Source organism: Pimephales promelas, chromosome 12 (assembly GCF_988280905.1).
Source record: "Pimephales promelas chromosome 12, fPimPro1.hap1.1, whole genome shotgun sequence".
NCBI classification, from domain to species: Eukaryota; Metazoa; Chordata; class Actinopteri; order Cypriniformes; family Leuciscidae; genus Pimephales; species Pimephales promelas.
In genome coordinates, this window is record NC_142780.1 from 11068803 (window position 1) to 11095309 (window position 26507).

The 26507-nt window shown below is 37.9% G+C and overlaps 1 protein-coding gene across 2 annotated transcripts in view; it reads right to left on the reverse strand.

Annotated features, from left to right (window-relative positions):
- The window catches only part of dnah5 (dynein, axonemal, heavy chain 5), a 174692-nt gene that overhangs the window by 61078 nt on the left and 87107 nt on the right, over positions 1-26507 (reverse strand). For both annotated transcript variants that reach the window (XM_089117480.1, XM_089117479.1), the window contains exons 48-58: positions 24484-24606; positions 23750-23963; positions 22463-22686; positions 15031-15229; positions 14457-14629; positions 13922-14052; positions 12405-12558; positions 8674-8941; positions 7576-7807; positions 6835-6949; positions 2029-2205 (exon numbers count right to left, since the gene is read on the reverse strand). In XM_089117480.1, coding sequence (XP_088973606.1) covers positions 2029-2205; positions 6835-6949; positions 7576-7807; positions 8674-8941; positions 12405-12558; positions 13922-14052; positions 14457-14629; positions 15031-15229; positions 22463-22686; positions 23750-23963; positions 24484-24606 — 2010 coding nt within the window. The remainder of the gene's footprint in view (positions 1-2028; positions 2206-6834; positions 6950-7575; positions 7808-8673; positions 8942-12404; positions 12559-13921; positions 14053-14456; positions 14630-15030; positions 15230-22462; positions 22687-23749; positions 23964-24483; positions 24607-26507) is intronic.

Genomic DNA, 26507 nt, shown 5'->3' on the forward strand with positions numbered 1-26507 from the left:
GAAATGTAGTTTTAAGAGTTTTTCAGGCGAGAAAGTAGTTTTTTAAAGATCAAATCTGTGGTTTATTTATAGATGTTTGATAATTTGACTGAGATCCATTCCAAGCGATCACCGGACGCTCGCGCTCGTGTCCCCCGCCTTGAACAGCCTTTCCTCGGCTAGTCATCCTGATGTTTGCCGCTAACGCGGACGTCTCTGTTTGTAGTGATTAAACATGAGATATAGTTCGTCTTGTATAAACCTAACAGGTGATCTTTAGTCTCGTGAATCTATAATTCGTTCCCTGGCCAATAGTTTTGGCAGAAGGCTACGTGAAGTTTCATATCTTTGAGCGCTGAATTTGTATATTTCACTGACTGAATTGTTTCTTGATGTTATTTAAGCTTTACTGTGTTTTGTACCACTTTTATAATGGCTATTGATAAAACTGAAATTCAACAAAAAGAGATAGTTTTGTCTTTTTTTTTTTTTTACAAGATCGTCTGTAATGTTCTTTATTGCAACATTTGTACCAATGCATGCGATATGCAATACATTACATATTGCCTGGAATATGTTTAATACTTTAAAATTTAAACGAAAAGAGGCAGGGTTGTTTTATATTTAGTTTTGTTATAAATATATAACGTTACATACATGCAGTGATAATCAATAGGCTATGCGTTGCCTGAACCACATTTATGTGCTGTAGAATGTTTAAAATGTATTGAAATGAAATCGAAAAGAAGCAGAGTGGTGTTTTATTACACATTTCGTTTTATTGTTGCCTAAAATGAACATAGAGATAACCGGAGTCGCAGAGCCAGAGCGAGCTCAGTGCCGCGTTCAAGAACTCGCGTCCTCGGGATCATTCTCCTGAGTCGGACTTTGCGTTGGCTTCTTGGAAACGCCTAAAGCCAGCGCTTGTTTCTAGTGACAAACATGCCGAGAAGCAAGAACAAGATCTGCAGTCTGTCATCCATTGTTGTTTACTATGTCACTTTCTTCGCACGAAAATGACGTCGATCACTTCTTTCCAGCATACCACGCCTATCAGGTAAGGGTACTGTTGGCGGTGGAAACGCAAGCCTGATCACGGTGTACCCGACCCGACCCGTACTGTACTGTCCCGTACCGTACCCCTCAGTGGAAACAAGCCATAAAACAGAGATTTTAACATGATGCACAGTTTGCAACTTTATGAAAAACAATGATGGCATGTTTTAGCTTGAATATGGGGGGGTATGGTGATTTTGCATGTTTACATCTGATAATTGACACAATGATGGCTCAAGAATGGACAGAAAGTCAAACAATGCATTTATTGTCCCTGCTTCAAGTGCTAATCCGAGGAATCCTCATTTTCCCAAAGTATTTAGAGCTCATAAAAAGTGATAAATTATATAGTCAATCACAATCACACAGATTTTCCACAGTGTTCTTAAATAGAAACCATTATAACACTATAACATGAACAATTTCCATTCCTTTTTATTTGTATTTGTAAATTACAGTTTTTGTATTTGATTAAAAATACACTGCCATTGAAAAGTTAGGGGTCAGTAAGAATTTGTAATTATTTGGACTTTTAGTTTGTTTATCTTCAGACACATGTCTCCTTTGTTCTAGTTTTCCGCCACTCTTTTGTCATATGGTTTCTGATAATGATTAGTCATTCTGTTTGATTGCTGTCTGAGTGTATTATTATTAAAGTGTGTGATTCCTGTCCCGAGAATGATACAAGGTTACATCATGGACAGATACATGGGAAGGATGCAGTGGGCAGGTGGTGGAGGGAAGAGGTGGGCTGTGTGTTTGGGTGGTTGTACTGTATGATTGAGTGGGTGTGTGGGGTTAGTTAGAGGCGGCTGCTGTCAGACCCCTGCTTGCTACGAGACCACCTACAGCAACCCTGCCATCACACGGTCTATTTTTAAACCCTCATAGACAGCATGTAATTACACAGAAGCTGCAGGCACCGAAATGCCCCATGAACATCACACTCCTCCCATTCTCTCTTTCATGTAATCGCTCCATACTGTTCCTGACCTGCAATGCTGCCTCAGCCTCTTCCAGAGCAGGCCTGGCTGCCTCCAACTTCTCTTTAGCGATGGCTTTGTCTGCAGAGATGCTGTCAACTATGGCCTGCGCTTTATCTTTGACCTTTTGAACCTCGACTTTGACCTTTTCAGCTGCCTGAGCCTTTACGGTCACCTCCTTCAACACCTGAAACAAAAATGAGAAAACGCTCAAATTGTAAAATCTGTAGCCTTTCATGCCATAATTCAGAGTATGTGGTTATTCATTTATCATCTTCATGTTTCAGAGCTCTGTATTGATCTTTAGTTAGCCTGTGACGAGGAGGCGAGTCTTTCACCTAATGGATACTTTCAAACTGTATGCAGCATGACGGTTTTCATTTAGAATACAATAGGTATGTTAAGTACTTTTACAGGGAAATTGATCTTGGATTATTTTACCATACATTAAGTTAAAGTCAAGAATGAAACAGAAGCAACATATCTTTGTTAAATACACTACCAGTCAAAAGTTTTGGATCGGTAAGATTTTTAATTTTTTAAAAATAAATCTCTTCTACTTACCAAGGCTGCATTTATTTGATTAAAAATACAGACAAATATTGAATATTATTTTCAAACTGAAATGTATTCCTGTGATCAAAACTGAATATTCAGCATACTCCAGTCTTCAGTGTTAAATGATCCTTTAGAAATCATTCTAATTTGATGCTTAAGAAACATTTCTCATAATTATCAATGTTGAAAACATTTATCTACATTTTTATTTCAGGATTCTTTGATAAATAGAATTCTAAAGAACATCATTTATCTGAAATAGAAATCGTCTGTAACATTAAACATTACTGTTCAAAAGTTTGGGGTCAGTGAGAATGTGTATTTAATTATTATTATTATTATTATTATTATTATTATTTTTTTTTTATTTTTTTTTTTTCTGGGGGGGGGGGGGGGGGGGTCCATTATTTTATTCATCAAGGATGATTTAAATTAATCGAAAGTCACAGTAAAGACATTTATAAGTAAATTCTGTTCTTTTAAACTCATCGAAGAATTCTGAAAAAAATTGTACAACAACTGTTTTCAACAATTATAATAATAATTCATGTTTTTTTGGACATCAAAATCCACATAGTAGAATAATTTCTGAAGGATCATGTGACACTGAAGATGGAAGTAATCATTCGAAAATTCAGCTTTGATCATAAATTACATGTTAAAATATATTAAAATAGAAAACTGTTATTTTAAATTGACTTAATATTTAACAATATTACATTTCTTTTTGTATTTTTAATAAAAAAAATGCATACACTATTAAAAAAGAAAGAAGTCTGTTGTTTTCACCAGAAGCTCCAGATATGATATTTTGGTTAAAAATGATGAAAAAATATATATATAAAAAATTAAATGATACATTTTCATTTCATGCTGACTAAAATTAACATAGACTCACAAAGACATGCACAGCAGTCACAACAGCATCAATCAGTGCAACACAGGTCATTACAATACATTTCTCCCCATTCACACAAATAGACTAATTCACTGTAAATAATCGTAACATATTGTACAGCCCCTTGGACTAAAGTGCATCAACAACTTTAATCTTCTCCTGGGGCCACTTCAATTTTCTAACAGGAGATGGTTAACTAAAACGTACAATGGAGAGTTATCTTCTCAGCCTGTCTAATGAGAAGTTGTATCAAATGGAGAGATGTAATTAACTCTGATAATTTTTTAATGGCAGTTTTTACAAGGTGTGAAATCTTGTGATTGTAACTGATTGTATCAGTTACTGCAATTATGTGTGTTGCATATCTGATTAAAATCTGTAAGCCTGAAAGATATTCTCAAATAACTAGGGCTTTTGATCGATTCAAATTCAAATTGCATCAGCATCTTGTGCCATGAGAGCCATTGTTTAAAGAGTTTTTCAATAATATGTTTGGTGCAATCTACACAGCATCATGACACATTTGAATTTAACGTACCCCTACACTGAACCCTCCCCTAAACCTAACTGATAGTGTGAGCAAAAGTAAACATGAGATGAAAACACATGTGCTGAAGCAACCATGCCATTTTTTTCTTTTTTTTTTTTTTTACGAGGCTTTAGTTCTTTTGGGGAGAGTCGTGATTCATGTTTCATGCCACTCATACCTCTTTTTTAATCAATTATCTGCCCCTGTAAGCATAATTTGCCTCGTGTGGCCATTTCACATATAATACGTAGTGAAATGTATGCATAGGTTTTGCACAAATGTAGGTAAAGGCCAACCCGGTCTCATCCCAAGACGTCATTTAACTGATGTTTTGGGACGTCTTTTGACCATACGTCAATATTCGCCTTTTTAGGGCCCCCTTAAACGTCGGTAGATGAGGTAATGGGATCCTAACTCTACCCCAGACCTAAACCTAACCCTAAACCTAACCCGTCACCTAACTGACGTTAAAGGTAAAGCGTCAGTTGTATGACGGCCCGGGATCGCCATCTACCGACGTTTAAGGGGGCCCTAAAAGGCGGATATTGACGTATGGTCAAAAGACGTCCCAAGACGTCAGTTATATGACTTTTTGGGATGAGACTGTGTTGTAGAGGCACATATTTGCAATGAACCTGGGTTACAACACTGTGTTCATGATAATATTTGTTATGCACAGCTAAAATTCACATATAACTTTTTGGAACTTTTTCCGCCCAGGGAGAGAGAGGGGAGCAAGATAGGAACATGAGCTGGCATACTAACTCAGTCTGCTCAAGGCTTCATATTGATGCATTGCACATAAGGCATACTGTTTTCTTTGTAGACTGCATTTTTGTTTTTGTTTTGTATAGAAGAAAACTGATTCACTGTCAAAAATAAAATATTTTTTGAAAAGACTTTTTTCCCCTGCAATATATCTATTTTTTTTATAAAATGTACAAAGCTATGGCCAGTTCCACAACCCATTAAGCATCGATCAGTCAGTCTAGGAACACATACAAACAACCTACAGTACAATACAGGTGCCTCTGAGTGTGAAAATCAATATCAGCATGAAAAGTTTAAAAGGTTTGTGGAAAAAAGTAATGTTTTATTAACAAAGTTCAGGAGGAGCACATTCAGATCATTAACATGAGTGGAGAGCGCTCAACAATCAACGATAAGAGGTGTATATACCGTATATTCAGAAGTCTAACCTCAATTCGTTAACATTTTAGCAGCATCCCTTCACCACCCTATTCTCCACTCCTCTAGTCCTAACCATTTACATAGCCTCGCTACATACCCTCGGACAGCACGCCAAATACTCATTAAACTTTACTCCCTCTAATTGTATGTAAGTGTGAACTTGTGAAACTAGTGCAGGCATGTGAAACTTTTGTACTGCAAATGTTCGTTGCATCCCTAATCAAACACATCTGCCTGTAATTTTCAAACAATCCAGAAGTTTGGTTAGATTTTTTTAGGTGTATTTTATTAAATATGGAGCTAAACTGTGCAGGACAGTGCTCCCCATCCCTGATCTAACCAGGACTTGTACGCTTAAGGTGAGCATGCAGTCAATCTCCACAAGATGACCTGCACAATAGGTTGTAAATAACTATAGGCCAACCTGTATAGCCTCTTTTAGGGAAGTGTTTTGTCCACAGGACACAAACATGTCAATATCTAAGTAATAAACTGTGGTACTCTTGCCCATGTAGAACAAACCAAGAAGTGAAATATTACCTGCAAATTTCATTTTTAGGATGATGACTCAAGCTATCAATCTAGTTTCCGAGGGGCGCTCCTGTAAAAAATAAAGTGGGTGAAACTTCCGGTGACGCGGCGGAAGTAGCATTCCAATGGTATTTTGTGTGTTAGTTAGCGAAGAGGCTAGCTGTTTTTCGGAGAATTATTTTACTATTTAAAGACGCAAATCTTTATGAGAGATGTCGTTACGGAGCTCAGGGACAACATGTGCTGTTCGCGGTTGTATGTATAACCGGACTAAACTAATTTAGTGGCTTAAACGGGATTGTTTTGAACAGCTGAAAACAAAATCAGAGTGATCCTGCCAACGACTTTTCCATCACCTCCCAAAAGACGACGAATCTTCCTGTGTACATTTGTTTAAATTCTTAATGTTCTATAAACTCTATCAGCATGTGTTTGGCTGTTCTCTACTGATGTTACAGCTAAACTCAGGATCAAAGCCTGTGTTGACAGAATACCAAATGTGCCAGTTAATGTGTTCAAGTAGCACATTCATTTATAATTTTGAATAAACTCCAAAGCACAATGACTAAGTCTGTATTTTTTATTTTAATTGTTTGTCAGCTCGCACAACTGTTTGTCACCATGCCTTGATGAGTATTGATTATTAATAATGTTAATAATACTCCCAATCAACTACTGCGGAGGGTAAAGGTACTGTTATTTCACCCTTTTGAATTTTGTTGAGGTTGTGTTCCCACATCGTTATCTAGTTTGGATCTCTATAACTTGAATGACTGTCAACTGTTGAATGAACGAGTGTCAAGCATGTCAAATCGCGCTTTGTTTACTTTCAACCGGAAGTCGCGCCCACTTTTGACGCAAGGCCTCATGGGGCGTAGGAAACTTGTGGATAGTGAAGTGAACAGGGAGCTGCAACACCCTGAGGGGCCTCTGTACAAACTGACCTGGGCTTTGAGAGAGTTTTGTTGACCTTTCCCATCTAACTATGTTTAGAAGTATATAAATACCGTTTTGAAATAGAATGAATTGGAAATGATATTTAGGGAGACAAGTATCTAGGTCTGGGAGGCAATGATCAACAAATGCATACATTCTACATGCTTATTTACCATATCAGCCTTCTCGTTGGCTATCTGAAGTTCTTTCTCCTTCACCTCCAGCTCTTTGCTGAGGGCAGCAACAGACTCAGAGGCCTCCTTGAGTTTCTGGAGGCCAGTGTTCATCCTAATAAAACAATACACTCGGATTTAAAGTCTATAATACATGGTTGCAGACTCCACATCACTATTTACAGAAAGTCAGAAGGGAATCCACTATGAATGAATTCCACCTGCTGATAATGCTGTTTATTTGCACGCACTGTTTGAGTCATTTTAGCTCACGGTTCAACAAATGAATTATGCAAATCATGAAACAATACAAATGCACTCGCAAAATCTTTCAGTGGGTTGTACAGGAGATTGCTGCAACATGGCATACTTTGCAGACATTTTACATTATCAATCCACAACACCCAATATATCATCTGCTTTCCATGGTCAATGATACTACAGTAATTATTCAAGGCAAATAATGCTGTGTTTTGAATAAGGTACAATTTATAGTTTAGTTTACATAGAAAGGTGCCATGTTTGGACATAAAGGATTAGCAATGACTTTATTCAAATACACAGTGCAGCACTATTTCAACACCAGGTTTATCACCTGGTTATTTATTTATTTATTTACTGAAATACAGTACACAAAATCCTTAAGTGAATTTGTACCTTGGTTTCAGAACATGATACAATATATTTATAGTTTTTCCTTATTGATTTATGCTCTCATTTTGTAGTTTTGCTCATACCGACCTTTCGGCGAGAGTCTGAACCTCTGAGTGCTTCTCTTTGTAGATGGTCTTGTAGTCGTGGATAAAGGACAGGTAGGATTTGGGTGTGACATGTGTTGAACGTCGGTAACGCTGAAAATAATCTGCACACTTTTCTGCCACCCCATCCTGAAAAGAGCCCATGCACTGAACCACTTCCCCCTTTACCTCAGGAGAGCAGTCTATGTCATACCTGGACAGGAAGTGTTCTGACACTGAGGGAAAAATAAACAAAAAGATATTTGTATTATTTCTTTGCACAATACACAAATAAGCTGTTTATCTAGCAATAGACACAGTCACGATCTTTTGCAACGACTGATTGCTGTGATGCTTTTCTTGATAGTCTCTCAATACATTCTTTAAAATTATTGCCACGATATGAGCTGTTCTCCAAAATATGCTAGGTTTAAATTGTTCGTGTAACAGTGTGTGATATTCCCAAATAGTTTATTTTCTGTCTGCATTGAAATGTAGACATGCAGATTTACTTGGACAATAAATCATGGTGGTTATTTTCAGATTATAAACATTATAAGACCTTAGTTTCAGGGTTGATTTTTGCAGCTTCAGCGGCTAGACCTTGTTAAAAAGATTGCTGGGTCTCCACTGTCAGTCATTCAAAGGTAGTCATGTATTCTAAGTAACATGGAAATCACAAAAGGGCTTTTTTTGTAGTAAATGCTTCAATTGTACCGATTTTTAAAAGCTCCTAATCTTTCTCTAGTTGTTTTCCTTCCTGCAAGAAGTTCTAATATAAAACAGTTTAATATTAGAGTTCAATTGTTCAATAACAGTCACTTTGAATTTACAGTGATGGATTAAAAAATATCTGGAACTGAGTGCACATGAAGCAAAGGGTTCAAACTCGGCCAAAACTATTTCGAACAGTGGGGAAAATATTGGTAGTTTGTCAATCCAATCCATCTAGGTAGTGTACGCTCCATTCTAGTTTTTGTTGATTCACATTTCCTCACGGCCACGAGGTAATTTTGATTAAGGCATCAGAATCAGCACCCGGTTTTAGGGTTCCCCCAGGGTATATTGGACCTCCTTGGGTCTAATATTTCAAATTACTGACCTGCGATCAGAGCATCTTTGGGCCAGCGGCTAAACCAGTCCATGGTGCATCCTGAAATAAGAGCAGGAAACTTCAAAGCTCGATTACGGAACCTCTCCCCAACTGGAGAGAAGCACAGAACCACGTGAAGATTCTGTCTCACTCTGCTCATAAAATAATCATATAGGTTTTCATTCGTGGGTGGTCGCCGTGGAAACTCGCGCTTCATGACTGGAATGAGGTCGCTGATAATCTCGTCAATCTCATCTCGAGCAAACAGATTGGACACCTGTGGCAGAGAGAATATTTCACACCTCATTAGATTAAACCTAGCATTGGTTTCACAGGGAATTTACGACAAATGTACAATCATGACATAATGACACACCTGAGGGGACAAAATTACTCCTTCAAGGAAGGGAATACGTTTAAATGTTTTTAGCCATTCTCTGAATCACTTAAGGGTTAGTTCACCCAAAAATAAAAATTTCAGTTATCGTTTATTCATACTCGAAGCATTCCAAACCCATATGACTTTCTTTCTTGGACCACAAAGACATTATAAAGACTGCACTTTTTTACAATAAAAGCATATTGCTTATTTTCTGGATGTCAATGATGATAGCACACTGTAAAAAAATATTGATGGTTTAACTTAAAGTAAGTAACCTGGTTGCCTTAAAATTTGAGTGAAAAAGTGAGTTAATACAATGAAGGAGATGAATTTAACCATCAGAAACTCAAAATGATATGTTATCTGAACTAAATAAATTATTTAAGTTGATTTGACAAAAGAAAAAATGTTGTGATTACTACACTGTAACATTTTTTTGTTGGTTTAACTTAAAAAAGTAAGTAGCCTGGGTTGCCTTAAAATTTTAAGTTGATTGAACTGGAAAAAGTGAGTTAATACAATGAAGTAGATTAATTTAGCCATCAGAAACTCAAAATAATAAGTTATCTGAACTAAATAAATTATTATAAAGTTGATTTGACAAAAGAAAATATGTTGTGATAACAAATCTTGAAAATATTTTTTTACAGTGCAAGTTGATCACTGTAAGTCAAGTGTTTCATTTGTATGCCATCCGAGGTGAGGGCCCCAAGCTCGGAATTTAGTCCAAACCCAGATTGCTACCCCCATCCTCGACTGAAATGGGAACAAGTCAAGAGTGAGGTGTTGGGGTTATAGAGGGATACTACAAAACTGTCACTGGACAAAGGAGAGGGACAGCTACGGTATATATACAGGCCTCTCTTATGCAGATTGGTTCCTCCCAAACTTTGTCAAATCAGCAATTAGAAATTCTTTTTCAATTAGAAAAACTATAACTAATGATAGAATTTCAGTGTGGTTCAATACCTAATACCACTATAGTTAAATTAGCAAAACAGAAAATGGAGAATAATTGTAATTTAAATGAAAAGTTAGACTGAAAATTGATTTCATGAAAATGTCCTCCGTTTACTTAATTAGCAGCATCACTTGAACTATTCCAGTATGATTTGAGAATGTTCCAAGGAGCTTTTTGTGTTGATTTTTTTTTTTTTTTTTTGGATTGGTGACACACAAGATCGTGAGTACGAGATATGTTTCTCGTGAGCATGTGAAAATCTGCATGTGAGGGGCTCCGTAGTTTTACATTTACAGAAACACCTAAACATATTTATTTTCTGGCTCAAATTACGTATTGAATCCCATATTATCAAGGTGGTCTGATACTTCTCCACTATATAAGACAATGCTTTTTTATTATAACAGTCTACAACAGTCTGTCAGAAGGACTACAAATGGATTAGTGCATGACTGGAACCAGGCAATATTTCACTTAAGTTTGGCCACACAGTCCTCCTGGTGCATGACAGTACCACACTCTAAGTCTCACGGAAATACAGCAAAAATTAGATAAAAATGTTGGAGTCTGTCTAGTCATGTCTCTTAACAGAATTGTGGATAATAACTTGTACTAAACTCCATTTGTTATTTCATCTGTCTTCAAATTATCAGTTTTCAAACTAAACCCTGAAATCTTTAGTATAACTAAGGGCTTGTGTGTTTCATTAATATTCTTGAGCAGAGCTCTTGAATGCTCCTTCTCCTCTCCAGTCAATTCTCTTTATGTACTTAACAACATGATTAATGAAATAACAACCTTCACCAAATCTGGCTGACCAAAAACCTTTCCAAGACTGCATGGCAGCTCTAAAACCCTCAAGAGGTGCACCCTGCGGTTGAATTATAGCCAATTATTCTCAAACCCCTTTATTTATTCAGGGATAGTGAGAAAGACACATTGGAGCATAGTGTTAATTAAACACATTCTTCTTCATAGTGCTTATTAGGGCCCGAGCACTAACTGTGCGAGGCCCTATTGAAACTGTTGGGATTATTTTTATTTTATTTTTTTTTCAACCTACATGCACGAAATTTGGTGGGGAGGTGTATCATATCAAGACACACAAAAAAGCCTCAAGAACCCATACCCTAAACTCAACAGGAAGTCTGCCATTTTGAAATTGGTGGCCATTTTGGGACGATTTACACACTCCGTACGTTAACAAACTCCTCCTAGGGATTTAGTCGGATCGACTTCAAATTTCTGCTGTGCCTTCTAAAGGCATTGACTAAGTTGTGCTATCTGCGCGTTTTCGTCGAAGAGCGTGTCCGTGGCGTCAATGATTCGCCATGAAACAGGAAGTTGTAGTAACTTGGCTGTAAATGCCCAGATCTGCACGAAATTTTACACATTTGACAAGAGTCCCGCCATGAACAAATCTACATGCCGACATTCACCCACAGTCATAGCGCCACCTAGTGGCAACAGGAAGTGGCCTTTAACGAAGCAGCCCCCGCCGCATGTTTGACCGACATGTACAAAATTTCTGTGGTACATCTATATGCCCTAAACTCAACAGGAAGTCGCCCATTTCTAATTTTACCGCCATTTTTGGATGATTTACACACTCCGTACTTTAACAAACTCCTCCTAGGGATTTAGTGGGATCGACTTCAAACTTCTGCTGTGCCTTCTAAAGGCATTGACGATGAAAAGTTGTGCTAAACAATTATCTCCACATGTACATATAATGCATCACATGAGGTAAAAATGGAAGCTCAAACTTGTACCTTGTGGGTTTGGAACAATGTGGTGGTGAGTAAATGACAACAGAAATATTCTTGGAAAAGTTTCCTGAAGTGCCCTGTCTCTTTCAATAATGTAATCTAAAAAAAACTTTTTGTCTATCCAACTCATCCCCCTGTCTTCAGCTCTTCAGCTCTTTCCCCTGAGGTGCAGTCATGTTAATGCAACACATCCCCAGTGCTACTCCATTGGTTTCAGTGTGATGCATGGACTCCACAACATGTCACATTGCAGGATGCATTAGCTGCTATTTCTTCCCCCTTTGACAAACCCATCTGTCTCCCTAATATGAAGCAATGCATCTCGGGCCTTACAGATCCCATTTATTTGTGTGTCATTACCACACAGAATGAGCTCTGTAATTTGTCAGAGGACAAGGCAACATGCTCCCTTTGTTTATTTTACATTACAGCACCTCGGGAAATCTGACTTATTTGCAGTGACATAAAGGTTGAGTTATAGGGGGCATACGCTGTAACCGTGGAAACATGTAGGAGGCTTATTTTACCATGTGTTCTAAAAACGTCATGGAACGGCTCAGAAATGGAGGCTGTGGGGCTTGTGGGTAAGGGTGTTTCTATAAGCATAATGTCAGAACGGTTGTCTAACCTCTCCTGATGAAAGGACGTTGTTCATGTACTCCAGGAAGGATTCCTCCTTGATCTCATTGTCAGTGAAAATAAAGCTGATGCCTTTGCCCTGTTGTCCTGCAGTTCTGTACAGGCCCTTCAGGTCCTCCATCAGGTTGGGGGTGTTGTAGGAACTAGAGAAAACACCAAACAGAGGTTCGCACACCGTAGCAAGTTTGTGAGTTGATAAAAATCGAAAATAGAACACTTAGTAAAAATATCATATGAACCATGAACATACAAATGTGTTGTTAAATGATCAGTTAAATTCAATTTTTTTGTGTGTGTGTTTGATTTGAAACTATTATAATCCTATAATATTGCTATAAAGCCTACTCATCCTCAATTTTAGATTTGATTGCCCTTTTCTTCTTGGTATTCTTTCATGGCCTATAACTGTATTTATTTTTCTGAACACATGAAACAAATCAAAATGCTACTGTTGTCAATGTCCTTTGGAAATACCCTTTTAATTGCAATGTTTTGTGAGTGTGTGTGTGTGTGTGTTTTCTGTACAGCGAGAAAATAAACAAAACTGATATGTTGCCATTTCGCAACTGTACCAAAGAGAGTTATGGAATTGGGTGTGAAATGACTGCCTGGATACAGAGAATTGCGAGCAGCTTGTGTTTTGAAGGCAATAATGTAAAATCCGTCTGTTTTCTCTGGAGACTCTCACACAGTTTGAGATCAACACTGGATTCTTTCATATTATTATCAAATATAAGCTGCAATGAAAATCTCCAAATATGTCAAACTGGCTTTCTGCTGTCATCACACAGCAAACGAAGAAGAGCACTGTGGAATTGCAGGTGGCTTCCATTCCTCAGAAAACAATTCCCTCCAAATCACCCTCCGAGTCAAAAAGAAGCCAATATATAAAAAGACTCACTTGGCAGATGGCTACCAGTCTTTCTACAGACTTTAACGATTAGCAGGCATTTCCTGTTTAAATTTTAGTACTGAATTATCAGTACTATTGGAAGTCAAGGGTCTGAATTGAAAATGTCCAGTCTCATTGTCTGAATCAGACTGAACAGTTGATTGGATATGGGATCTTTTCTCTTTACAGTCTGCAAAAGCAGAGCTAAATTGAAAAGGGGAGGCCAGAACACTCTTATACACAGATACCATCTACTGGAATACGACTAAAGTGCATTACACAAGAAAATGTGCTTTATGACTTTTGACATTTACATAAAGGAAAACAAAGGCACTGCTATTACAGTGATACATGTTTATTACAGTGCTATGCACGTGTTATTAACTAAGTTATTACTATGTAATTTAAAATGGTCCATTGTTAAGATGGTCTAGTGAAGATAGCCTTTGTAAATACCATCTGTGATGATGTAGAAATTAAAGTTTAATGCAAATTTTGCATTATCTAGTACTTAAACAATAGGACACAGATTCAATTTCATCTGTCTCCCTGAAGGGGAAAAGTGAATTTGAATAAAGAGGCTATGAATTATTGAGTATGCGAAGGTGACTCACCGAGTGAGCGTAATCTGAAAAGTTTTGTAGCCAGCAATAAAAGACGCTAGTCTTGTCAGACTTTGTTTTCCAGAACCACCTACACCGACCAGGAGGGCATTTCCCCGAGGGGTCCTGATGATCCGAGAAATCTGGGGAAAGAGAGTGTAAGAGAGAGCAAGACAGATGCCACCTCATTACCATGCAAAACGTTTATACACACACTTTGCATAAAGAAACTCAGAGCACCTGCTTGTACTCTTCGACATGTCTGTCTCATGTTGTCAGCACAGACAGTGAACTGGAATAAATCAAAATTACTTGAGAGCGCTACATTTATTATTCTCTTTCATGATAGAAGGATGCTAATAGCCTATAGCAAGGTTATTCTTTTCAACAAACACAGATGAATTGTTGAAATCGTTTTTGAGCCCTGAAAATGTTCTCATGATAACAAGGGAAGGATAACCAAACTGGCCAGGGGTTGGCCCTGATGATAACATGCAAGCAATACAGAGAAACAAGAACCATTAGTGTAATATGGTATTCTATGTACCTTAACCAGATGAATCATGGCATCCCTGAAGAAAACCATATCCATGCCTGCTCCTCTGATGCTCTCATTGTAATGACTCAAAAACATGTTCAGCCGCTCCATTAGACTATCAAAAGATTTGATAGGCTCGTATACTTTTGGCATGTCGAAATCAGTTTCCTCTGGCTCCTCACCTGTTCGGATATAAAACAACACAAAAATCCTAGATTTCATTCCAATTCAGATGAGAAACTGCCAATAAACTCTCTATTGCACAATATTTGGGCAGGTCCTTTATAGGTATGTTTAAAGTAACTTTAAGGATGGTCATTAATTTGTTGACCATCTTGGTTACGGCCAAGGGCTGATTTTTGTTTTGTTATGTTTTTTTACTAATCTCATCATACAACAAATTTCAAACAAAGCACATGCCTTTGGTTTGAGAGACCCGGGTTCGAATCCATTGTGAGACACCAATGTGTCCCTGAGCAAGACACTTAATCCCTTAGTTGTTCCAGAGGCGTGTGATCTCTGACAATTGTAAGTCGCTTTGGATAAAAGCGTCAGCTAAATGAGTAAATGTAAATGTCATTACCTGTGGCCTCAGGTGCATCTCTGAGAAAGTCCACAAAGTAGGAATCCACCCCAGGATCCACAACCACTCGTTCATCTTCCCCAAGTTCTTCTTCCACCAGCTTGGCCAGTGTGTAGTCAAACCAGGCCACATCCTCTGGGGCAGTAAACCGGTCAGCAATAACACGTTTGCATTCATGCTTCCACAGCCGTAGTAATACCTGGGCCAATATTTCATACACAGTTATGAGTAATGTGCAGGGTATTATTTAAAGAACAATGGAACCAAAATGCTTTCCTTGTCATTTGTTTCCATTTGTTAGTCCTTGAATGTCTATTCTTACTGTATTCATAGGCTACTAAAGTAGTCTGACAGTGTTTCTGCTGATGATTTTTTAAAAGAACAATGGCTCATTCACTTATAATTGCGTGGAATATTTAGTATTTGTAGGCTCTTCTCACAAAAAAATCTCTGCCTAATTCACAACACATGAATTTGTTCTTACAGTTTTTTTTCGATTGCTAAACGACAGTGAGCACAACTGGAGCTAAATGTGCAAAACTCTAACTACAGTCTGCACTACCAACAGTCACCTGAGCACAACTCTTCACACATGGCTCAAAACAGACTTAGTGTGCACAACACAGTATGCACAACCCTCACTGAGATAACACACACTGTCACTCAGAGAGTGACACACACTGAGAGGAAAAATATTAGCATCAAACACCAATACAGAAAATACAAACTTTTCATCTTTACAGTTTCAACAATTTCAGTGTCTTCATACAAAGTAATTTTGTCTTCAAAGAAAAGAGTGACATTCATTCGTTTGATATATTTACATTTTTAGAATATAACAACTGAAAATTAGCAGTTTGCTTCAATAGTCTGCAGTAATTTACAGAATTACAGTAATGATAAAAAAGGTAGAAACTACAGTTTTCATCTGCACAGTTTCATCAATTTCAGTGTCTTCATACAAAGTAATATTGGTAACACTTTATAATAACTGCACGCTATTAATCATTAATTAAGCATGAGTAAACAGTTAATTCATCATTTATAAAACATTACTAGACATTAATATGCAGTTTATAAATATAGCTATACATGCTTTTTTCTTGATTTATAAGCATATCTATAATGCGTTTAATAATTGTATTTTCATACTTTGTTAATGATCAATTAATCATTTCTAAATGAAGTATAGCATTATTTACAAACCAGTTGTTTAATTGTTGTCAGTCATTTATAAGATCACTTAGAAAGTGTAAGTAAATGTAGTAAATACAAGTAGTTATAAAGCATTTAGTAGTGGTCAGTTAACTATTTTTGTGAGCTAATCTAAAGTGAGGACTATTCATGCTTTGTAAAGCATTTATAAAGGCGATTTAAAGACTCGTCAATCTTCTAAACAGTAAAATGTAACAAACACAACGCAGTGATACAGAACATAGAAATATTTAACAGCCTTTAAAAATGCTTTACAAGGCATGACTAGTCCTCACTTTAGATGAGCTCACGAACATAGTTAACTGACCACTACTAAATGCTTTTTAACTACTCAAATTAACCCTTAATTACAGCATTAATACACGTTAATAAAGCATTTATTAACACATTAAGCTACCATCACTATATGTCTGAATAATAAGATGTATGAATGTACAAATAGTTTATTAATCATTTACTTACTCGCTCTAAGTAATCGTATGAACCACTGAAAACTCTTAAATAACTGGTTCATAAAAAATGCAATTCTTCATTTAGAAATGATAAATTGATCATTAATAAAGGATGAAAATACAGTTATTAAACAAATTATAGATATGGTTTTAAATCAAAAAGAAAGCATTTATAGCTGTATTTATGAACTGCTTATTAATGTTTATTAATGCTTTATGAATGATGAATTAATGGTTTACTCATGCTTAACTAATGATTATTAGCGTGTAGTTATTATAAAGTGTTACCGTAATGTTACCGTAGTGACATTTGTATGATTTATTTACATTTTTAGAACATAACAATTCTTTAAGGTAAATTAAAATTAGCAGTTTGCTTCAATAGTCTGTAGCAATTTACAGAATTACAGTAATGAGAAAAAAAGTAGAAACTAAAAGTACACACTGTAATACTGTAACCCTGCCTCTCTCAAGCATTAGGCCACAAGTTTTCAGCCGTTCAGCTGAAATTGTTTGAAAATCAGCAGTGTGTGAAAGGCACAAGGCTGAAAATTATTCTGTTTTGAATGTGTGGTTCACAGTTTTGACAGCTGTGTGTTAGCATTTGAACAAAGTGTTGTAAATCCACAGTGTTGTGCAGGTTGTGGTTAAAGTCATGGGATAAAGTGTGTAGAGTTTTGAAAACTATGTTCAAGCAATGAAAAACAAACTAGAGTTTGGTCCACATGAACTGCTGCCGTGCAGACTGCAGTTAAAGTTTTGCATATGTAGCTCCAGTTGTGCTCCACTGTCAATTAGCAATCGAAAAAAAACAAACAAACTGTAATCTCATTCTAATGTTAGTTAATTTGGAGAATTGTAAATGAGCGGCTGTGTGCACAAGATTAGTTATTTGCATAAAACATGTCCAAGCCATTTTCTTATAAGGCTTTCCACACAACCTTTCCTTTAAGGCCTTTCGTCACTCTCGTCAAATACATGTGGCTCTCCACAGATGCGCTCTTTTACTAGATCCTTGAGTAATGCCAATTGTATAATTCTAAATGTAGCATGATGATGCTGTTGTCTGGCTCATGTCTCCCTAAGTGACTCTTAATTTGCTGCAGCTGTGAATAGTTCTGGGCAGTTAATTTTGAGCCAATCGCGAGGGCTACACCTCTTTTATAAACCGGGACTTTTATTTTGACAAATGGTGTTACCGGTACGCGTCCTGTTTACCTGCCCAGCGACCTGATGTCTGCCTGGTTATTGGTCTACCGAAGTGCCGCGAGTATGGTTGGCTTCATTTCTCTTCTCTTTTAACTCGTTAACTTTATGGCTTGGGCTTATAAAGAATGTTTTGTGCTATAGGATCCCTGGTGCAGCAGCAGCCCTTTCACCAGCTGAGTGTGCGCCCTGTGGTCGGCAAACAGAGCTCAGGGCCTGTGAAAATCATAGGTATGTTGCTATACGGAGTAATAGTTTAAGGGTTAATGTGGGGACTATTTGTAAATTGACATCCTGTGCATTTTAGGGAGTGCTGTTTAACCGGGGTGCGGCCGCAAGTTTGCTACATCGATACTGAACATCTGCTGCTTTGCTTATACTCTTCACATTACATGTTCATGGATTTAAAGTTACGTCGTACCCGGCTGCCTTATTCACACTCGGCAAAGGAGTATTGAACTCAATTATTAGCTCAAGTTAACAGGCGGCTGGCTAGCGTGTTACATCGTTGCCTGTTTAACATTGTTTGATCTTCCTTCCTGTCTCTGTTTTGAAATCAGTGCTTGAGTGTAGAGTGTTTGATGGACTGACATCACTTTAATGTTTTTTTTGTTATTTCATTTCTTACTCTTGTATGGAGGCCTTTTCTTGCTGTTGATATCCAAGAGGATTGGCCTAATTGTGATTTTTTCTTTTGTGGTTTGTCCATGTTTAATTGTTTATTTTAATTGAGTCTCTGTTCACATTGTTAGCCAGTACCACCTTGGACTTTAGAACAGGTGACTTATTAGACATTGTTTATGTAGTCTGTGTGCGTAATTTTGTTCAACTTCCACATGTCTGTCCATTGTCCAGGTGCTGAGAACTGCCAGTGGGAGCAGTGCCCCTTGTGGTGGCGGGTCCCGTGGTGTGCTGTGGCTGTGTGTTCACCAAGTGTGGTCATTTCTCTTATGGTGTGTGAGTGAAATTTGACACGTGTGAATGGGGTGTTTTCATGGACGCTCCTTGCTTGAGTCACTAGCTTTCCACTGGTAAGACTCCGCTCTATTGCCTTCTCTCTTGAGTGTGTTTATTGAGTTTAAAAGTGAAAAGAAAATAAAAATACTATTTTTGTACTGAACCACTGTCTCTGGCTATCTGTCAACGAACTTGAGTGCCTGGTTGAACTTAATTCTTTGGGTGTAAGTCCCATCGTGGCGTAGTCTGCAAACTGCCTGGGCCTAAGCCCTGTTAATTGTCTGATGTGTCCGTTTCCCATTCTGCCACATAAAGAACAGTTTTAAAAAAGCTGTTTTATAGGAGAAGTCACAAACAACTGCTTAACAGGTATGATTCAGTTTCCGGCACTTCTCATTCATTTCTATGGTGTTCGCAAACAGTGACTGACTGTTGCACAACTCTGAAAGAAAAAAAAAATATGTCAAGGCAGATTTGTTATCAAGGCACACATGATCCAGGTTAGCCATTACACTTTGTCCAATGGTAGAGCCACGGACCCTATGTCAAAGCGCAATGACACAATCCTCAACAAACCTTTCTCCATCCCGGTGTGATGACTCTGATCTTAAACCAGATGGAACTGGATAATATTCTGATCAATCTGACATCTGGCCAATAATGCTGCCTGAATCATAATCATACACTATTTGTTCACTGGCCAGAGGAGAACTGGTCCCCCTACTGAACCTGGATTCTTTTTATAGGAGTTTTTATCTCCATTCTGCCACCTGATGGAGTTTTGGTTCCTTGCCTCTGTTTCCTTTTCCACCTTTGTTAATAAATAATTAATAATTAATTGCATTTATATAGTGCTTTTCTCTGCACTCAAATCGCTTTACATGGAAGGGGGGATCTCCTCAACCACCACCAATGTGCAGCATCCACCTGGATGATGCAACGGCAGCCATATTGCCCCAGAACGCCCACCTAACTATCACCTCTTCAAGCAGCAACCTAGTTTTCCCAGAAGATCTCCCATCGAGGTACTAACCAGGCTCAGCCCTGCTTAGCTTTAGTGGGCAACCAGTCTTGAGCTTTGTTGCCATTGGCTTGACTTGCTTAGTTGGGGACATTAAATAATTAATTTAATATTCAACAATAATTTTGATTTACCTGCATTGACACTATTATACAAGAACTGAACTGAGCTGAAGCTGATATATATGTATATATATATATGTGTGTGTGTGGCTATATATCAATTAACTAAATTGAGCTATCTAAATAAATGTGACTTGACTGGATTCATGATTCTAGTTAAATCCATCTTCACTAACAAAACAACAACTATCAGCAGTCAGTTCTCTAATCTGCACACACAGGAACCTAGACCAACCACTCCCACAGCCAATAACCTTCTCTCCTCCTTCTCTCCACTAACCGAGGAAGAAGTTTCTAAATTACTCCTCTCCAGTCATCCTACCACCTGCCCTCTAGGCCACATCCCCTCACACCCTCTACAAGCCATCTCTCCCACACTTCTACCGGCTCTCACACACATTATCAACTCTTTCCTAAAAAATGGCATTTTCCCTAGAGCATTTAAGCAGGCTCGGGTAACTCCACTGCTTAAAAAAATCAACGCTAAACACATCACTCTTAGAGAATTACAGACCTATCTCTTTCCTACCATTCATTGGGAAAACACTTGAACGAGCTGCTTTCAACCAAGTATCATCCTTCCTGTCTCTGACCAACCAGCTGGATGTCCACCAGTCTGGCTTCAAGAAAGGGCATTCAACCAAGACCGCATTATTGTCAGTCACAGAAGCTCTGCGGATCGCAAAAGCTGCATCCAAATCATCAGTTCTCATTCTCCTGGACCTGTCTCCTGCCTTCGACACTGAACCATCAGATCCTTCTGTCCACCCTATCATCACTGGGCATCACTGGAACTTCCCTCAACTGCTTTGAGTCCTATCTCATAGATAGGTCCTTCAGGGTCACATGGGTACAAAGCATGGGTACTGTCACAGTCCTTCGTCTGCAGCATCCTGTCTGCGTCTCCAGCACTACACTTCCCATGATCCTCTTGTCTGCACACCTGAACTCACTCCCTCATCAGCCTCCCGTTCAGCGTCCTGTTCATCTGTTTCACCTGTCTTCACCTCATTATGTTTGATTCTTCTGTGTATTTAGTTCTCCCTCCTTCATTCTGTCTTTGTCGGTCAATGTTGTATGTTACCCGGTGTACCCCGTCTTCCTGCCTGTATTTCTAAATTAAAGATATCTTCATTGTGACTCTGGAGTCCTCCAGTTCCTTCTACCCGCTCCACACCCGTGACAGCTACTCTGAGCAATGTTTGAACTTTGTATTTTGAGCACTTCTTGTGTTGTTATTGCCTCTTCACAATGACTTGTTTGATTTAGTCCTCATCGATGTAAGTCGCTTTGGATAAAAGCGTCTGCTAAATGACTAAATGTATAAATGTAATGTATAAATGTATCTCAGTTTAACCGTTTGGTGCGTACGGTAATGAAGGTGGTTGGTCTAGGGGTTTAATGGTGGCACCCCATCTTCCATCTATTTTTTACCAAAATTATTTTTAAACAGGCTTTTAAAAGTGCTTTTACCAGAATTCGAAGCACTTCCATCTGGTAGACGTTTTCGTAATAGTGAATCCCACAGAGACACAATTGGCAGCAATTGCCCCACTGTAAAATAGTCTAGAGATATGATATATATATATATATATATATATATATATATATATATATATATTCTAGTATTGGTTGAGTACAATGCCTGGTGTCCTGAAATTTTTTATACTTCAAACATACTTCTCCAATACCCTCCTCGGAGGCAATGAGCCTCCCTGTTCCGCCACATTGTTGGGTAGAGACTGGACCATACTCACTGGAATCAGCTGCACCCGAAGTGGCAAAAAATAGCACCAAAAAATATTCTCAATATAGAATACAGGCATATAACTTCTTAGAGTTAGACAAGTATTTATCATTTAATTACTTAAAATTAAATTAAGCCAAGACCAACCAAACAAGTAAGCATGGTCTGGATGATAAGCTAAATTATATATTAGAATAGTTCAATATACAAATAAAGAATAATTTGTTGCAAACACACATAGATCGCCAGAATGCCCACCCCACATCAGCTTATTGGTGGAGAGGAGACAGAGTGATGAACCCAATCAGTATATATGGGGATGATTAGGAGGCAATGATGATGGATAGAGGCCAATGGGCAAATTTGGCCAGGATGCCAAGGTTAAACTCATACTCTTTTTTGAAGAACATTCTGGGATTTTTTTTGGGACAACAGAGAGTCAGGAGTTCAGTTTAACGTCATCATCTGAAGGACAGGTTGGATGGATGTAATGAATGGATGGATGGATAAGAATCATTATGAATGGATGGATGAATGAGTGGATGGCAATCAAAGTCATTAAATTTGTTACAATTTTCATCCCTAGATGCATGTAAATATGGTTTGTAAGTATGGTTAATATGGTAATAAGTATAATCATAGATTTCTGAAATTTCATTTACTTTTTCTCAGTGTCTTAATATGAACAGAGATGTACTGTAGTTCTACTCACATCAGGCAAGTTGATGACCTCTGCAGTCACGCTGAGCATTCCCTGCCAGATGCGGGAGAGGTCACGCAGGTTAAAAATGTAGTGAAAGTTGGCAGGAGTGGGCAGCATTTTAACCTTTGTCATTTGCCATAGTCTTCGGGTCAGTGAAACCAGCCTGACCACTGTGTTCCGTACTTCCTCAGAAAATCCCCGACGAGAACAGTAATGGCCTGTGCCTATCACCCCTGCAGCAGGAAACAATATACATTGCAAATAAAAGTGAATGAGAAAGGGTTGATCTATAGCAGACAGATACCTCACAAAGGTGAAGGACAGAATGAGCAAATGTGACCTTTCTGAATAATAGAATTCTCAGTTGAATTACAATCACAGTTGTTACAAATGACAATATTACACACGTATTGAGGGGTGTATGCTAACCTAGGAGCATGATATATCATTTCAATAGAAAAAAGATCTGTCAATAAAAAGATTCAGACGTTCAGACGAGCAGGAAAATGTCCATAGTCACCATCAATATGCATATATTCAGAATCGGTTCTGCTTGAGCAACGCTGTTGACAACCGTGACCAAATTAAATGAAATGTGATCATTTCTCTGAGCAAAGAAGCATGGTCCAGATACTTTGTGTTTCTGCCTTTCATAATGCAAGTTAAATGCACAATTTGACTGATTCTTTTAAAATACTGTATATCCATGCCATTAAAAATAAAAATCTCTGCAAAAGGAATATTGGGAAATGTGAAATCGATATTAGCCATTGTCAAACAAAAGGTGCAAAAGGTCCATTGTCTATTGTCAATAGTGTATATACATGATGCACAGCTCACACAGAAGTTACTTTCAAACCAGGCAGCTTTCTGTTGGTCAACGCGGTGAATTTGTGGGACCAATTTGAACCCATTGAGAAATCTGTGTGGGGAAATATTTAACCTCTCATGCAAAATTTCGGATCTCCTGAATTTCTATTGAAATGGCTATATGCGACTGCACCTTAAAGCAAAAGATATAAAACACTGTCTTAAGACAAATGTTCGTTCATGTCCTACAGCCCCATTACTAGAGTTATGGAAGAACTAAAGGAAGGGGGGAAAAAATTCACTTAATTACGAATATGGCAGCAAAAGACTGCTATATCAGTTTGCTCGGAAATGTTGCAGTGTGCTAAATACTGATAAATAAAGACTCAAATTGTTACTGCCTCAAATAGACTTTTAGGTTTTGAATCTATGGTAGTAAAGTAATGGATTTTTACTATTTTGTAAATGGTAGACTTCAATACCAACCAAATATCTTGTCTATGGAGGCATTGGAAGGAAGAGTACAGTTGAAAATAGAAAACTGCCTCTTCAGCCTCTGGGGGACATCATTTCGTCCCCCTCCAGGGTGGATCATAGCTGCCAAAAAATGGACATCCACAATGTTGGTGAACTCTCCTGGTTTCTCCAGGTTAAAGAAGCCATTTTGCTCCATCAGCTGCCGAACTATTTCATTGGTGACCTTTGAAGAGATGAAATGGATTCTGTGAATATATTGCTTTGTTCAGACTTTGCAAACAGAGAGTCCACATAGAGAGAGTAGATGTTTTAGCACCCAGTGCACCAAAGGAATTATGCAAATAAAACATATGGATTTATGATCACAGTTTATTGGATCATAATTTGATTAATGACTGATGACATGTCTAAGAGAAAATGCACATAACTGTATCCTTTAAACAAAATAATGTGTACATACTGCTTTATGAGTTGGGGTTTGGAATGTCATACATTTTACAAGGCAAGTAATTATGCATTTTGGGAACAATTACCTTAATTCCCACATAATGGAGGGTGTTTGTACCAAAAAGAAAGACACATTACTTGATTTAAAAAAAAAAAAAAGTGGATTGTGGGTGGTTAGTGAAAAGGATGCAGGTGTTTGCCCCGTGCCTGTGCTTCTTAGGTCTGAAACTTGACCTTATAAGACAAAGGTACACATAAGTAGTGATTCTTAAGACAACATTTATGATCTATCTTACCTGGTCACCCCACTCATTGATCACAGGCATGTTGATGTCGTCAATAAAGATGGACATTTTCTTCCCTGCCGGAGGGCCGTAAGTGGTTCCCATTCGTTTATCTACATAACTCTCCACAGAGCGCTAAAAAGTCACAGGCATCGAAACAACCATATAAATGCTGATTACTCACAAACACATCCAGCAACTCATAAATTAAGAAGCTCAGATGAGATTTGGATCAATAACACAGCAGTCAATAATGAAGCAGGGAATGTGATGAAACATTAACCAGGCTAAACAAACTTTAACACCTGAGCCTGGGGATTGCAAAGCATATTGATGCATTTAAGGGTTAAGGGTTTCTAACATTTGCCCAAACACTTAAGAAACGTGTAAATACAATACAATGGTGTGTATATGAATGTATTTCACACCACCATTCAAAGGTTTGGGCTCGGGTTAGAATTATTGCAGGTAAAAAAGAAAATCGAAATTTATAGATAACCTTGTATGAAAATACCATATGAAAAGTTAATGCAGGATTTAAAATGTTTTAAAACAACATAAGGGCACTAATTTAGAAGATAAAGTGAGCGTTTCTTGGACTGCTTGTAAAAACGGCTTTTTTTTCAACATCGCGTCATTTGACGTCATATCAGGGAGCCTCAGCCTCGGCTCAGTGAGAGCAGGCTGGTGTTCAGTGAGAGCGCTCGTCAGTCAGTGTGCTTTCGTTAGTTTTTGCATTTTAATTTATCATCGTCATGGTAAAATATTGTGTTTGTGGAGATTGCAAAAACTCCAGCCTGTCAGGACTTCAAGATCGAGTCCACAAGGTTCCATTACAATAAAAGTGACGGTGCTATATAGCCTATCTTTCCTTCCTGGTGCGGTTTGAGCAGGTGAAGAGATGGGATTTCTCTTCCGCATCGGCTCGGAAAACGCGGTCGTGTGTAGCGTTCACTTCAGATCAAATGACTATAGCATCCCGGCGATATGATGGAGTTCAACATCATGGTATGCCGAAGCAAGAATATTGATCGTCGTATACTACCAATGGCATCAAATAGTGTTATATAGGTAACTTCGTCATGTCATGCCCTAAATAGAACTTATAATTGAAAAACAAAATTGGTTGTTTAAATACTCAAATCTTTAATGTTCTGTTTATGTTAGAACCTAGGTGAAAAATATGTATTAAAAATTTACCTGAGTATAGCCTATGCTTTTAGTATAGAAATATACTCAAGTAAGTTTTTATACATTTAATAGTATATAAATCTACCCTAAACATACTAATGTCTGCTGGCCTGTTATAGGATCATAATAATCTGTACAATATTGTGAGCACAGTGTATATCGTTTGCGAACGTGTATAGCCTATAAGCACGTCTCTCACCTAAAAGGCACCTGTCCTGTTCTCCACTGGTTCTCCTCACATCACAGCTCAATTTTTCTCTGACCATTCTGTCTGACATTATCCTGGCCTGTCCCTGATCTCTTTAGCATAGCAGGTTCATAACTTTATGGCTTGATCCGTCATACGAGTATTTCCTCAGCGTCCGAAATGTCATGCGATTCATTGTTTTCCTGTTGTGTGAATCGACGGCTCTCCCGCTCATTGCGTCACGCCCGCCACGCCCATTTTCAGACGCGGAAGTAAAATTCTCTCACAAAAAACGACTGCAGAAGCTTCTGTAGTGTGTTTATACGTATATTTTAAAGAAAATCTAGTTCCTACATTGTTTTTCTATGCATTGACTCGTTGGGTCCTCTAACCTGCAATATGCCCTTTCAGTTTTTAATAAATATTTTACCAAGGCTTTCACCAAGGCTACATTTATTTGGTCAAAAATTCAGTAAAAGAGAAATTTTGTGAATTATCATTACAATTCAAATAGCTGTTTTCCATTTTGATATGTTTAAACAACAATTTTTCAGCAGCCATTACTCCGGTCTATGGTGCTGCATGATCCTTCAGAAATCATTCTTAAATGTTGACTGGGTGCTTAGGTGTCATTTCTAATTATTATCACAGTTTAAAA